This window comes from Varroa destructor, unplaced genomic scaffold, assembly GCF_002443255.2.
Source record: "Varroa destructor unplaced genomic scaffold, Vdes_3.0 BEIS01000001.1, whole genome shotgun sequence".
Taxonomy (NCBI): domain Eukaryota; kingdom Metazoa; phylum Arthropoda; class Arachnida; order Mesostigmata; family Varroidae; genus Varroa; species Varroa destructor.
This window is the reverse complement of record NW_019211454.1, coordinates 76272615-76288335: the sequence shown is the minus strand read 5'-3', so window position 1 is coordinate 76288335 and position 15721 is coordinate 76272615. Positions and strand designations below refer to the sequence as shown.

At 37.9% G+C, this 15721-nt stretch overlaps 1 protein-coding gene across 14 annotated transcripts in view; it reads right to left on the bottom strand.

Moving 5' to 3' along the window:
- The window catches only part of LOC111244317 (uncharacterized), an 85834-nt gene that overhangs the window by 16746 nt on the left and 53367 nt on the right, over positions 1-15721 (bottom strand). For 11 of the 14 annotated variants that reach the window (XM_086977843.1, XM_022791334.2, XM_022791321.2 and 8 more), the window contains one exon: positions 6716-6953. In XM_086977843.1, the coding sequence (XP_086833969.1) occupies positions 6716-6953 (238 nt within the window). Of the gene's footprint in view, positions 1-6715; positions 6954-10529; positions 10957-15721 lie in introns of those variants that run through there. The other 3 variants (XM_022791359.2, XM_022791351.2, XM_022791283.2) reach the window with 2 other exon arrangements.

The window sequence follows — 15721 nt, the reverse complement described above, 5'->3', positions numbered from 1 at the left end:
ACGATGCAAGACCCGAGTGATACGACGGATCCATTAAGCCTTTCCATACAAATTCCCTTGATCGTTGCCGGGTAGCTAAAAATGTACATAGTCTGCAATTGTCATGGTGAAAACGATGTCTTCTCTGTTCACGCCGATTTTTCTCAATGGCTTGTCGTAGTCTTGATAGTTGTTGACAGTAGAGATCCATTTGAATGGTTTCGTTAACTTACAATGCATGAGACCTTTCCAATCTCATCAAACACCCAGCATGAATTTCCTGGAGCATATATTGATTTTTTTTTATTGTTATTATTATATTGTCACGCATAAGTAATTTTCTATCACAAAACAGTATCGATAGTCAACTTTCTTAAAATGACTAAAATTGCTTAGTACTGGATGTTTAGTTCCTCGGCGATATTGTGCCTGCTACTGTGTTGTTCCGGCTCAACGTTCGCAATCGTTTCTCCGTAATTAGTCAACCCCTACTAAATGCGCCTTTCACATTGGGCTTTCCGGAATCATCCTCGGGTCATTGTTTCTGATAGCGTACCTTATCCATAGCGGATAGCGGACCATAAGCAGCACACAACCTGGACAGCATTTATGTATTAAAATTGTAAAATATAACAAATTTATGAAGTTTCATTCACCTTTAAGGCGCTTTATCTTAAATTTGGAGCATGCAAGGCGTTTCAACAATTCTAGCGCATCTATTATGGCGAAGTCTCAGCTTTCAAATAACACTAACGTGAAATATACAACTTCAAAAAGATCTAGCTAAAAATACCTTTCGACAATCTAGTATAATTTTACAGCTAATCTATAATACTTTTCCATTTAGATTTCTTTTCTTATATTTCCAAAACCTTAAAATGAACATGGCCAGTGCTTTAAAAATTCTAACGCAAAAAAGCGTAGTAATTACAAAATATCTTTATGGCAGCCTTGTGTAGCTCTCTTTAAATAAAAAATCATCTCGTTCCGTTAAACAATGTCATGATGAATACCTGGGGCATGTGTTTAATCAGTGTGACGTTTCTCTCTTTAATGTCGTCGACCTACTCATCGCTTTGGGAGTGCTTAAAGTATTCTGTTAGTTCGAAATTATTGATAGCCCCATTTGAATCAAAGCCAAACAACCTGTGCAGCTGTATGTACATGTATTCGCTTGAAATGTATGTTCTTCCCTGTTTCAATTTTATTGTGCGATCAACAGAATCTTAGTTCAGACTTTAAAGGTGGAGGTTTCAGGTGCCTTTTGAACCGAACCTGCGCCGCCTAGATTCTCGCCTTTTACCGAAATTAAACAGTCATCGTAGCAGCAAGGGATATTTGTCCCGTGTATACGGAGGAGTACGTGTCTGTGAGTCTGTGTGTGGGAACTGGTGAGCGATATTCAAGAGTGGCACCTTGAGACTGGCGGATGCACCTCGCTCATTTGAAGTCGATAAGAACCGACTGAAAGCACTTTCGATCGATGACCGCCGACAAACAATTCCTGAACAGGGCAGAAAATGAACTGTTGTCATATGACTATGGCTTACAATAAAGAGGGTCTCAACGGATTCTTTAACACCAAACCTAAACATTCTTGGCGAGAACAGATAAACCAATTTGCTGACAAATGAGGGAAGATAGTGCAGAGGCGAGCGTGCAACAAATTAATTTGTTGAGAGAATTTAAGGAAAACACTGTTTTTTTTTTTTGCTGGTAAAAGACCTGAAAATACTTATGTTTCATCTTAATGCCTGCCTTTTCTACAGAAATGGTTAATAACCATGTGTCAATAGTGCCAATTGCTTGAACGAACATATTCTTGAGTTGTACATCCTAGCTCTAATTTAGCAATATTTTATTGGGTCACATATCTATATTGAAAGGTTTCAATGAGCTAAGGCAACACGTTCTGAAAGATCGTTCTTCGGAATAATATTAAATAGCTTAAAATTTACTATGCACAAAAAATGACCCAAAAGCCTGTACAGGATTTCGTCCATTTGTGCTATATTTAAAAGCATGCGGGTGCTAGCAGATTGTCGAGCGATAGATAGTAATCGTACACTTCATTCAAGGCTTAAATATCCAACACCATCACAAGCGTCGTTCACTGCCTGTTATTAATTGAAGATACAGGCAAGCATTAGCGACTATTTTGACAACATCATTTTCTCTCAGAAAGCTTATGTTCAGCTAGAGTTCTAAAGAAATCGAAAAAATTATCGCACTTGAGACTTGCAAAGCCAAAGAGCATTAAATAAACCACCTCATTCTCAAAGAGTCACTTTCTGGTGCGGCTTGCGGAGCGAAAACGGTCATGAGGCCCTTTTTCTTCAAAACTTCAAGCGACGGAGCGGCACCAGTTGTCAATAGCGAGCGTTATCGTGAGCTGTTGTAAACCTTATTGCAATCAAAATGAGGACAGCAAATTCAAACAACCCTTGGTTTCAACAAGGTAGTGCAACCAGTTGCACCACGCGGAGAACCATGTTCTTAGGCCAACGGACCTCGACACGCGGCAGTGACAGTCGATTCCGTCGTTTGGCTTATTTCGATTTGTTCTTGTGAGGCTGTGTGAATGTGCTAAGAGGTGCTGAGAACAATCTATTATCCAAAGCACCGGATGCTGAACTGTAAATAACTGCAGAATTCGAAATACGAATTCGGATGGAATGGTACTTAGGAGGACATTTAGCGCCCTGTTCCGCTTGTAGTTCAAACAGGACTCATTGGGTTGAGCTGAGATTCTCTTCTATTTTTCGTTTTGGGGTAGTCAAAATCCAATATAGTCTCTTAGGACGTTCGACATATAACCAACCAGATTTGGAAAAAATATGGAGAACAAATTCCAGATGTAAACCATCATTAAATATGGCCGGATCTTATAGACTGTGAATTACGATGCGGGAAAGTGGCAACAGGCCTAAGGGGCACGCTGGAAAAACTACTCATATGGCTGAAATCGAAATTATAGATTTTGACATTGAAGAACGTTTCGGAAGCATATTTAGATTCGACTGGAGAGCGATAAGAATTGTGTGAATAGCAAGAGCTTGGTCAGCATTCTGAACTCTGGTGTGATTTTTATTCAAGGAATACATTGATCGAAGAAGGCCCAGGTCAAACGGCATGTTTGGACGGTAATTGAAATGAAAGGTTCACTGCCCGCTGCTTTTTCTCTCAAGGGACTGGCCTTTTCCTTGCAGCCTTTAATTCGCTGATGAGAGACGGTTCTATTAGACGGGATGGGATGTTTCAAGCATACAAAGAATGGAAAAGCCGGCTGAGAAGCAGGCGCAATAAAGGCAAAAAGAAGCACAAGTCAAGAGGTAGAGAGAAAAGTGAACTATGAGTGCAATGAAACAAACGATGCACCAGGGAGAAGGATCAAAACACTAAAAAGACAAAGGGAATAATAGGAGTTAGCGAAAGAAGCAGACGGGGTCGCAGGTTGTAGGCAGCAGGAAGGAACAACAGGAAGGACGTGTGAGTGAGCGAAGCTACACACGATAGAGGTTATAACGGATTCACGCGCACCGAAACAAAAGACTCTGCGAACGCTGCCGAAAGACAAAAGGAAAGCATGCTTAGACTGAGAAAAATGTACAAACTGGAATGTTGTGTAACCACGAAAACAAGTAGCAATATATTTCCGGAAGCCGGCTGCTATTGCGATTATCCTGCAACTGGAACGGTTTTCATTTGTTCTTTTTTCCCGTCAGTCGTTGGTTAGCTGGTCCTTTTCTTTTTTTAAATAGCCTATAGCATATAGCCAACTGAATAAGCTGGACAGTGGCATTGCCGTCGTCACAGAGCCAGTCTAATAATACAATATCAATCAACTATGCTACAGTGTTTAAAACATTATAATCAGCAATTGACGAAAATTAAGTTTTAAATAATAGCAGTCTGAAAAAGCCTCTGTTTAGCATCTTTCAGGTTTGGAAAATTGTTTACCCGTATTTTTGTGTATGTTTGTATGAATATCAAGTTTGTTACATTAGGAGAGTGTACTGCTTACGTTCCAATTCGTTCCAACCTTGTGACTATTCCTTAGGTCGACATTAAAGCTTTGTTTATCCCTTCACCAAAAACATAAACTGCTGCTAGGTAATAAGATGTACGATATCTGTACCGTTTTGAATAAGTTGAAAGTCGGAATAAGTAATGAATGCTACGGGCTACGCTAACGCACATTAAACGCCTACCAGCAAAACTGTGAGATCAGGTCCGTGTTTAGCCATTGAGTGATCCCGCCATATCTTGAGAAAGAGGGAACTTACGTTTGACGAAACATTATGGGATGGAACCATGAAGATCCTCAGATGTGAACCGTACTTGTATGGATCACTGCTAATAGGAGTTGCTTGCATGCTCCTAAAAATCGATGACGCTGTATAAATAGAAAACAGCATTGGCGATAAATGGGCGTTGTATAAAACTAGCAAACGGTAACCCACCCTTTTCGCAAGCATATTCTACTTTATGGTACTTCTAGAACCCGAAGGATCGTCTTAAAAATCTTTTAGTAAAATAAACCCAAATGCTCTAGAGGAGGATATCTTAGAAGGTCAGCTTTGAGGTGAAATTAGTGGTGGCCTATTCAGATAAGGAAAATTATCAAGATTCAAAAAAGATAAACTAGGCCTATATTCTTAGCAAAAAAGAAGAAAAATAAATAACTTATTAAAAAGTCGATTCGAGAATAGACAAGTTCGAGCTAAATATAAGGCCCTAAAGCTTTTTCAGCAGAATATGGGTTAGAGTGAACCAGTGCAATATATGGGCTGCCCCTCATGACGCAGCCGCGGTACATGAGATCATAGCATCTTATGATATCACGACTGTAAGATAACGCGACGCGGTTCCGATCGATTGCAAACTCAAGCCATTTAAATTTGTATGAAGTCGCTACTTTTCCTTTCCTAAGGACTGCTCTGGCAAGTGCGATAGTTTTCCCATGAGTCGACTGCAGATCCGGAGTTTTAATGCAACTCAAAAGTGTGACCCGCATACGTCGGCCGCTATCTTGGCTACGGGGTAAATAAAATCCCTCGTGCCAGATTACGGTTGGCCAAAAATACAGCCAGAAGTTTAACCTGATGTAGGGAAATTGCGTAACGTCTTTAAGAAAGCAGTGATATGATTCAAACGCACTTCTAAAAAGTCTAAATTGGGTTACTCGTCTGATTTTCACTGTCAAAATATTATTAACACGCCCGTTACATCTCACAGTTATTTAACATCAGAATAACTAATCTTAGGAGTGAGTGCTTCAGTGAAAAAGTGTCACGTAACTCATATAATTACAAAGAATAGCAAAAACAATCCATAAAAATCGTTTGATATTATTTACTTATTACTTAATGCGTATCTTGCTGTAAAGTATCCACATTTATGTCTTCATCGGCTTTGATATACAGCCTAGCCCTTTTTTATGTTCATTTCATTCATATGCAGTTTTATGTTCATTACTACGCCAAGTAGATTTCTAGTAGTTAGAGAGCGAGAATCTAGTTCCTCTAAGCGAAGCTGACATTTTTGGCTTTTAGCGAATACAAGTTGTCCAGAAGCTTCCAGTTTATTTGTAATTTGTACAGTAGAACTTAAATGAGAATATACAATTGACTGGTACAGATTCACGGCACTGATTTTCGTGAGGAAACTACCTACGTAGCGTCTGTCATGTGAAAACGTTTCGTCATCGCGGAGCACCGTATTAAAGTAAGCCGTAAATACGAATGTTTCTCGGAGCATCATTGTAGTCGTCACTTTAATATGGCTAGGTTAGCCCACGGCTATTAAGATTCTTACCGGAGTTCTTGTGCTCAGCTTTTGTAGGTGAAAGATAACATGTAGCAACCTATTAAGCTACTGAAAATATTCGAACTGTATTTATCATCGTTAGGTTGATTAATTCATTTTTTAGCCACTTAAATTTATTGTTAAGTTTGAAAAAGCTAGCATACTAATCAGACTTTCGGCCATTCCTTTGCAATCAATGTACCCCACCGAGTCAAAAAATTTCATCCTTGGAATCCATTCGTCGACCCATTTGATCTGAGGTGACTGCCTTCCTGGCTACGCTGCATTCACGTTGTAACAAGTGATATTCCGATGCACACTTGTTGAAACAGAGTTCTCCATTGGCGTTAAGTCACTAACACAGTATATGGTGTAGTCCTGCCATGCAGCAATAATACTTTACGTCGCCTTTGCCGGTAAAAAACTTTTTTACATCACTTTCGACAGATGAGTTGACTTGCATAGCAGTTTCCTAGAGCCCTTTTCTGGGATTTCACTTAAAGACAATCAGCCGATAACATTTCAACGTCATCAGTGAGCTTTACGGAAACCTTCTAATAAATTTAATAAACCTATGCATATGTGTATATTCCTTTTGAAATGGCACGTCAATATGCCATTTATAAGATGTCGACGCAAGATAAACCATAAAAATATCACTCTCACAAGAAAAGTAGAATTGTTTTGAGAACTACAATTGCATTTTCGTTGTATTATACTCCTTTCACTGAATTATTCGGAAAATCTAACCTTTTCCGGGAAGAAGCACGTTTTTCTTAAAGTTATTATATTTTTGAACTCAAGTGTTTTGGCTGAAGATGGCTTGAAATCCGCAATATGTTGGGGGTATAAGGCAGTGTTTGTATTTTTTTTGAGTGCTTAATTGCTAAAGCCTATAACTAGCACAAATAAAACAATAAGGATTTACCTGTTTGACAGGTCAGTTCTGTCCTGAAAGAGGAGCCGTGCTAAAGGCTGAAACTTTCTTCTCCAGACATACACCTCATCGGTGCCGTCTTTGAGCCATGTTACCCGTTGGATCTCCTCATTGGGTTTTAATTGGAAGAAGCATACGAGACTAGCCGGTTCACCTTCTAGAACGAACTGATCCTGCGTCGCTGAATCCGTTTGTAATCGAACTTCCGTCACTGTAACACCAGCGGCGCCTAAAACATTTCGTACAAACATGTTATTTAATAGCGCAGTCTTATGATGGTTGCAATCTAACAACTGTAAAATCCATTCATCGAAATATGTATATTAGGTCGTTTGGAATTACCTACGAAAAATATTTCTCGTTTCAAAATGACGCTATTTATAATGGTGCGATATTTCGCAATGCTTTCTTTGTTTTACGGATGCACGTTTACCCTTGGAAGACCAGTCGCTTATATATATATATGGTCGCTTACGCAAAACGCAATGTAAATTTTGGTAAGTTGGTTGTTTTTATGATATGCTCGACAATCGTTGCGAATTTACGAAAATGTTATATCAGGAAGTTGACACATTTGTTAAGCTCATTACAAGCAGCGAAAAATTGGAAGTTAGAGATATTTTTGATTTTACACTTTTTTGCAATTTAGCGATGAAACAGTGATTTTTATCGAAACGGTTTATATGTGCTGAAATATTATCCGTCTCGGTTCGTATTCTTTAAACGTATAAATACTTTTCTGAAGGAATAGTTTGTTTCTTCTATAAGGGGCGTGATTTTTTTAGTTTTATTACGAATTAATGATTTTATTTAATTACAAATCAAATAACAGACCCGTTGGGGCTTTTAAGTACCGCATGACTTCTCCTGTCTATTACAATGGTAGGATAGTCAAACCCGTTAAAGTTTTCAAGTACCGGATAGTTCTCAATGTTGATGGCAAAACTCGTTAGGGCATTTAAATACCAGTGACTCTCTGATCTGCCGCAACGGCCGGATCACTAAACCCGTTGGAGCCTTCAGCTACCAGATGGCTCTCTTCTGGTTGACGAATTAATGATTAGATGAATACTTTTTTCGGGGAGAAATCTTTTTCGTTGTAAAGCATAATGCTAAAGTTGAGCCTTTTTCAATGATTTTATCAACTACTATCGATAATTTACGAAATATATTGAAAAGTTTAAATACATATGCTTAAAGTTTTGTATAGTTAAATCTCTGCCTGAAAAAGAGTGAGCTTATTGATACAGGCTTCACTGGTTACGTATGCTACACGACAGGGGTCAATAGATAAAGAAAAATATGTATTAGAAGGTTGTTTGGTTTTCAAGCCCTAGAAAATTAACTTGATTTTTATAATTTCTAACATTAAAAGGTTCATAATTGATGACAGAGAAGTAGATTTTTTCGGTGGGTAATTTATCTCTACCGTAGAAGGGGACGCTAATTTGGTCAATTTACTAAATTGTTGATGAAATTAATATTACACCTCGACATATGCTTCGCATTCTTCGATTAAATTTACATGTTTTTTTACGGCCATAGTTTTTGCCTATTTATTAGAAAACTGCTGAGGATTTGTAAGCGATTTATATTCCTACAAAACTATAGTGCAAGAAAACTAAAGTTTTTTTAGTCTTACTCTTGCGGGATAACACTTTAAGTTTTGCTGAAATGGCCTACAATTCACGAAATATGTCGATATGGAAGTTGACGAACGGATTAATTAAAGCGGCAACAAAAAAGAAATTAGGACTACACTAGAGTATCGAGCTTATAATAATGCTGCAATAGGAAGCGGGAATGACTGGATGAAGCAATGTTCTAGGTTATGCAAAGACCGGCACCGCGTGCACGATCGGAGGTTGTTTTTTTGCATTTTTTTATTATTGTAATGCATGCATAAATAACGTAAGATTTATTTGATATTATATGGGTTTTTATACTTTTTTGGAGCTGAACTCATTGCCTCGAACAGTAGAATACATGCGGTCTGTTTACACATTGATTGCAGCAGAATTACCAGTCACTTCTAGAACGAAACTATAGAATAATACCATAGAGTAACTCACAAACCAGCGACCAATATTATCGCAACATTAGAAGAACTACAAGTGGACGATATAAAGGGTGGCAACCCGCAATCGAGAAATAGTTTATATTCAGTCTGTTGCAACAAACGATAAAACAAATATTAGAACAAGCTAATGTGATAACTATTGGGTAACCATATAATTGCTGGAACATCCCAACAGAATACGTGAAGCAGAATAAGTGTAACGAGATGCATAACTATTACGTATTATGTAGCTATACGTAATAACGAAGGTTATTACGTATCGTAAGAATCGTTACGAGGTAGCTATAGAGATATAGGTTTGCCGTCCAACTAGTAGCAATCCGAGGCGAATCTGTTCATACCAGAACAAGATGATAAAATAACTGCCACCATTTAGTCTATTTATCTATCGACAATATTACTGAAAGTAGGTATATTCAACTGTTCAGCCGACCATACATGTATCTGTTCGCCGCAAATCAACCCCTTAAAGTGAGCCTACTAAGTTTTCCTTAAAGGTGGAGACTATTATGGGCTTAGTTTCGTGCGAGGTGCGTTAAGATTCCTTAAAATGTTCCTAATGTCAGAAAGTTGTTTTTAAACGTTACAAAACAAGCATGTTATTGTATTTAGGAAAAAAATGTTTGATTTTTTATATTTTTGCTGTCCAGCGATAAAATAATGATTCTTGCCGAAAGAATTAATAGCTGGTAATTTTTTTTACTGCTATTTTTTATAGAGAGCATACTATAGATTTGTTTAGTTCACGAAGCGGTTGATACAATATGAACTATCTCGGCATATGGTACGTAACGCACGATTAGATGGACACTCTCTTGCAAAAGGTTTTTCCCACGGAACATACTGCTAATTTCGTAAAATGGCGATTTTTTTTCGATTATGCATAATTATTAAATTTGAACTATACTCTCAGCATATGAAATTAATTAAAATAGGTGAAGGATAACTGTAGACGGGGTCTTAGATTAAAGGAGCTTAACTTTACATGCATAACTAGAGTAAAATTCGTTTGGATCTAAATTGAAATGTTGACGTCAACTTCAGTTATTTCTTCAATATATAGTGGATCATTTTCAAGTTACGAAGTAGAGTAACCAATCACTGTCGGAACGAAACAATAATTGCACTAACACAAAGTAAGAAATTTACTGAACCAAAACTGAAACGTTACAAAAACTGTTACCGAATGTCTATCAAGGGATTGAGAATAATTACAGCAGGCTGACGAATTACAGCAGGACTGTTGCATAATTCCAATAAAAAAAAAGGATTTATGGAATAAGTGCTGATATTTAACAAAAAAAAAAAATAGAATTCTGTGAAATAACAGAGTCGTAACTGAATGTTACAGGTTTCAGTCTCTGCAGTGGCACTATAGTTTAGACAAATGAGACTCTTTCATATTTGTATAGGCTGATGAAGTGACTGGGCAAGGGTCGCCGGCTATGTGGCCATGGAAATTGTGATGAGATAGCTGTTAAGTTTGGTGTATTATTGTAAAATCACCGGCAAAAAAAGACTTGAAGCAAAACCTGCAAGTTTGTCTAGTATTATCAAATTATTTAATCATATTTCCTAACATTAATGTAGAATCAGCTATCTCGCAACGACTAATTACTATTTGATTACGTAACATGACATATCATAGAAGCTAATAAACATATACGGTGGGCTTCATTTCAGTGACCAGATAACAAAAGGTCTAAAAAACAATTTGCACTAAACCTAGGGAACAATGCCAGCGAAATATCCTCCTAGAGACAGCCTGCATCACTCGGTCCATTCCGTGTAAATTGGTTGTTTCCCACGAGGTGTGGCAAGTTGTTCTATCTTGTTGAAACCAAAGCTTGTTCACATCCATTTCGGTCTACAGGAAGATCTCACTTTTGCTTAAAATGCATTGCCGACTGCTCACCAGCAAACCAAGTTACTGAGCAAGACTTTGATTTAAGGCACAGTGTTCCGCACCGTAGCAAGGTTGTGACCTATTTATTCGATTTGTGCACTTTCTGGCCGGACTTTATTTACGGGTCAACTAGTCTCTGAAAATTTATTGACCAATTGCCTCGATGTAAGTATTTTCGAAGTGTTTTGTACGACACTTGTGAAGTGCTATCGTAATCAAGTGGCCATTTCGATAGTAAGTACTTAAACGTCGTTCCAGACTATAGCGCTCTACCGCCGCAAACCACAAGTGCTATGCACATTGTTCGATAGTGTGCTAGAAGTTACAAAGAAGGCTAAACAAAAAGACTATATACCTCAGACAGGCGCCTTTTGTAGAGAGGGTGTCTAAGGCGCATTTCTTTCAATAGGCCACTTAATTTTAAACAAATAATGCTGTCATACTTCTTCTTTTTCTCAAAAATTAATACCTTTAGAATTTTTCTGCGTGTGTTCATTTCTGTTAAGCATCGCAATCTTTAAATATATTCATTATAGAACTCTTATGACAAATACACTCAATCAAGCACACTTCAAGCACAGCAATGCCTGTATGAAAGCCACAAATATCTTACCAGTGTTTTTTTGTTCACTATATATCGGTAATGGCACCAGTATAAAGCTCGTTCAAACGAAAATGCAACTTGGTTTATTAACTAGACGTATTAGTGCACTATCTAAACACGAACGCCACTAACTCTTTAAAGCACGTCGTGTTAAAATCTCAAGGACGCACTTTGAATAATAAATTTCGAGAATCGGAGATTACAGATTAACTCATGATGTTAATGTGGAGAGTGAGATATTTACACCTTCATTCGATGATACGATAGCTTCCATAATTGAACGGTTGAAAGGGAAGCTGAAGTCTAAACATCCTCAATGATAAACTTCATTTGTCCCTGGAGTTTCAAGGCTCAAATCTTACACGCGAGATGACCAGCTTGCTGCTGATGTCAGCAAAGTGATGTAAGTCAGATGATTCTGGTCGACAAGTTTATTCAAACTCGCATAACGAAAGAAACGATTCTCGCTTTTTTTCAACTTCAGTCGCCTTTTCTTGATTGAATAACTAAAGCCCTGCGATGAGGACGTTAATGTACAGGGTGTTGTTTTCGAACGCAGACAAGAGCTAGTTGTTGTACCGCATCGTATAGACCTGAAGAGGTGGGAGACCTCTGAGATATTTTTCATTGAGTAGGTTTAAAGGCGTATTTAGCAGCATTAACATTATGTATAGTGCGAAAGCCACAGATGTGGAAATAGTTGGAGCTAATTCTGTTTTTTAACCTCTCAAGACCCCCTAGGGTATCAACATTCCACATAGATAGAGTGTCTTTTATGCTGAATTGAGTTAATGGATTAGCAACTTGATATAAGTATTTGAGGGAAGGGCCGAAGTGCCTACACTAGAATTTCTAAAATTGTTCCACATTCAAGAACTCCCTCAAATTTCTGGCCTCTTTTTAGTTGTCTCTATGTTCCCGTCGATCGTCCTAGTTAGAAGCACAACTCGACACTGTTAACCTCATTAATTTCAAAATTAACAAGAAAACCAACTTTTCTTATTATTCTTAAACTCAAACGGGTCTAGGCTCTACAGTACAGCCTTAAAATAGCTTTATTCGCACTTCGAAAATAACAGACAATCATCGATATATTCAGCGACAGCAAAATCGATGTTTCTTAAGAACCTCATTCACCACCATTAATCATTAATATTACTGACTTGACTCCTCTGGTGAAAAGATTTATATTGTATTCTAATGTCTATAAAAATCCCACAGATGCTGTAAATTTCTTCGTTTTCTCTGCTAGCGAATATTGCTAAAAACTTTTTTACCAGATACCGCGAGGATACGCTCATATATGAGCTTCTAGGTTTAGGGTTCACCTGTTTTCGTTCACCTAGGGTTTTCGCTGACCAACTACCCGTTACACAATTCTCAATTTCTCTCTTTCGCTTCACTTCGAATGAGCCAGGGCCCTCTATTAATGGCATTACGTTGCCAGAAACCTTTGAGGAGGTTGAAAGGGTAGGACTCCGTGTGCATTTGAACCCGTTTATCGGGTCAGTCTGCTAGTAAACTAGCCAGCAATCTATATGTATACGCTATGTTTTGTTCAGCTTGAGCTATACGGCAAGGCTTCCAAACGTCCACATAAATCCCGCAATAATACCATTAGCCTGAAGCTTACATGACTCTTCTCGAAGAAACATTTTGCTGGCTTTTAACAGAAAGTAAGGTTTTCCTTTGAAAGGCGTTTTGGTTGATAGCTTAAAAGGTACACTTAAAGGGTCGATATTTCTAAAAATAATTAAAGATCATATTTTTATTTGCGGAGATGGGGCAGTGTATGTCAGAATCAGAATATAATATTCACTTGAAATAATTAAATATACTTGTATATTGCATGAGAGGAATTTAATTAAGTCACATAATCACGCATCCCTTTGCTAAGACCTTACCCACAAATTGCTTGTAATGGCTCTAAGAATGACGCAACATTTGCTCCTCAAAGCATCCAGACACGGAAATATGTTTAATAAAGTTGCTTTTTTCTAATTGGCCTGGTGCTTTGAGATTCTAAAAGTGAAGCGATTAAGGGCTAATTTGGAAATGATGCCCCAAACAGATAAACTGTATAGAAGTGTAGCAGTAAACAAGTAGAGCAATATATAGAAGTAATCATTAGCATCAAGCCAAATGCAACTAGTTATATCAAGTTAAAAAATACTATTTAATAATAGAAAACTTTAGCTATTCTATGCAATTTAACAGACGAAGGAAAAGTCCGACGAAAGTTACTTCCGACTTTTACTCGAAAGAATAATAAACACATTCATTGCATATTCGCGGGTGAACTTAAGAGAGTTAATAGGGATACCCCAGTCTCAGATTATTTTTCATATTTGAGTACACATGAGACGGCGAACAATGAATTTGTACTGAAAAGGATCAAGGAAATAATATATTTTTAAAAAAGAGTAAGATATTAAAATGTGCTAGACGGACTCCCTAGCCTTGCCCTGCGCCTCGTTGATTCAACTAATTTGATTCAATGATATTTGTCAGCCTAACGTAAACTTGTTGAAGTTACTCTGTCTCGCCTAACTGCTCTTTTGCATTTATTTCATCAACTTGTTCTAATACGTTTATTTTTACTATTTTAGATTTGCCTTGTTCATAATATATTGGCTTCTGGTTTATTTATGGTTACAGGGCTTTTTCGGTGTTGGCTGACTGACCCCGGCAACGGGACGCACGTAAATAAGACGGTCCATTGGCCGAGCTCTGAGAGTGGGAAGTGAGCTAAACTGGTTTTCGTTGCGATTGATGAAGTCAGCAAGCCTATCGCTTCTGTTCGATCACTTTAGGCACAAGTAAATTAATAATACTAATGAATGTGTGTAATTTTTACTAAAAAAAAAAATAATTTTTAGTGTTGCGTTTCGACTTAGCTCATCAAGAATTTTTTATTGGTTCCAAGAAATACTTCTCTACATAGGTTTTCATGTAAAAAGATTTCACCCAAACTCAGCTGAAAAGATAGAGCATTAGGCTTTTGCCTTTTTTAGGCCGAAATATCAGCTTTAGCAACAAGAAAATGTATTGCATTTTTACTTAGTTTGTTGAAATCTATTGACTGGTGCAGAAAAATCACATCAATACATAGAAAAAATGTTGTCGATATTTTGGTATTTTTCAAAAGAAGATTTTTGAAAGCCTCTAAACTAAAACAATCGCCATAATAGCCGCTACAATTTTCTAATTGATATCCGTTAGAAATTCGCTCAAAAGAGCACCCCAAAGTAGCTCGAAACGCAGTTTTGTCTCACTGTAATATTGGTGGAACCCCTTAATTGACCACATTCATGGTGAAACATCAATTTAAGCGATAGGGACATGTACAACAATTTGACTCAGCGCAGCTCAATCGATTTATTGGCATGGTAAAGAGGCTATTTACAATGAACACGATGTTGAGAACTGGAGGATTGGCTGTCATTGCAGTTTTAAGCAATAGGTCTGAAGCACAAATTGAGAAACCTCCAACATGTCATGGATCCGAATTGCTAGCTAATTCGTAATAATTCGAAATAACTCGGTAATAAAAGTCGTTTAAGTAAAAAATGGAAATATTTTGTTGCGAGTAAAGAGAGTTGAAACCTAGTGGTCTAGCGAGCCGCTCATGCGAGAGGTCGGTGTTAAGGGCAATTCGAAGCTTGACTAAATGCGAACCAAAATACGACTGCTTGGTAGGGCTAGGTCTCAAACTACCAAAAATACAGTCTAGAGCAGTCGAGGTCAGTCTCAATAAATCCCGACTGGAATTTGACTTTTTAAATAGAAATATAGCACATAAAAAAAAACAAAAGCCTGGACTCTGAGCCAAGCAAAGCAACAGTAAAAAAATGATTGCCCGCCAGATAACAGAAAAAATACGTGGCCTTTGTTACAACCATAAAAAGTTTGCTATCAAAGGGACCACGCTAGGTGTCGATTTTATTTAGATTACTATGTGTGTACCCTAAGGTAAACGGTAGCTGTAAAAGCTTCCGAAAGAAAACAAAACAGCCTACTTAGACCTGACGGTTTCCAGATACAGATCGACTAGTAGAACGAATTTGATGATGGCATGTCGCAGAGGAATTGGAGCGCGAGCCACTAACTTAAGTTACGAGGCTGAAATTAAGTCATCAAAACGAAGTTCTCACCGAAAGAGACGCTGAAGCAGATCTTGATTGCAACTCCTAGAAGTTGAATAAGGTATTATTGAAGGATGTGATCACCAGGGGATTTTGGCCCCTCCAAAACACCGCTGTTTGCAATGCTGCGAAGAACTGAGCGCATCGATACGCGAAAGGCTAAGTAGTTGTGGAGCAATGAAGCCGGTGACCTTAGGTAGGTACGTGAAAAGCTTACCTGGGTAAGCTTAATCGGGAAGTTGTCGGCTCTACCGACACGGGA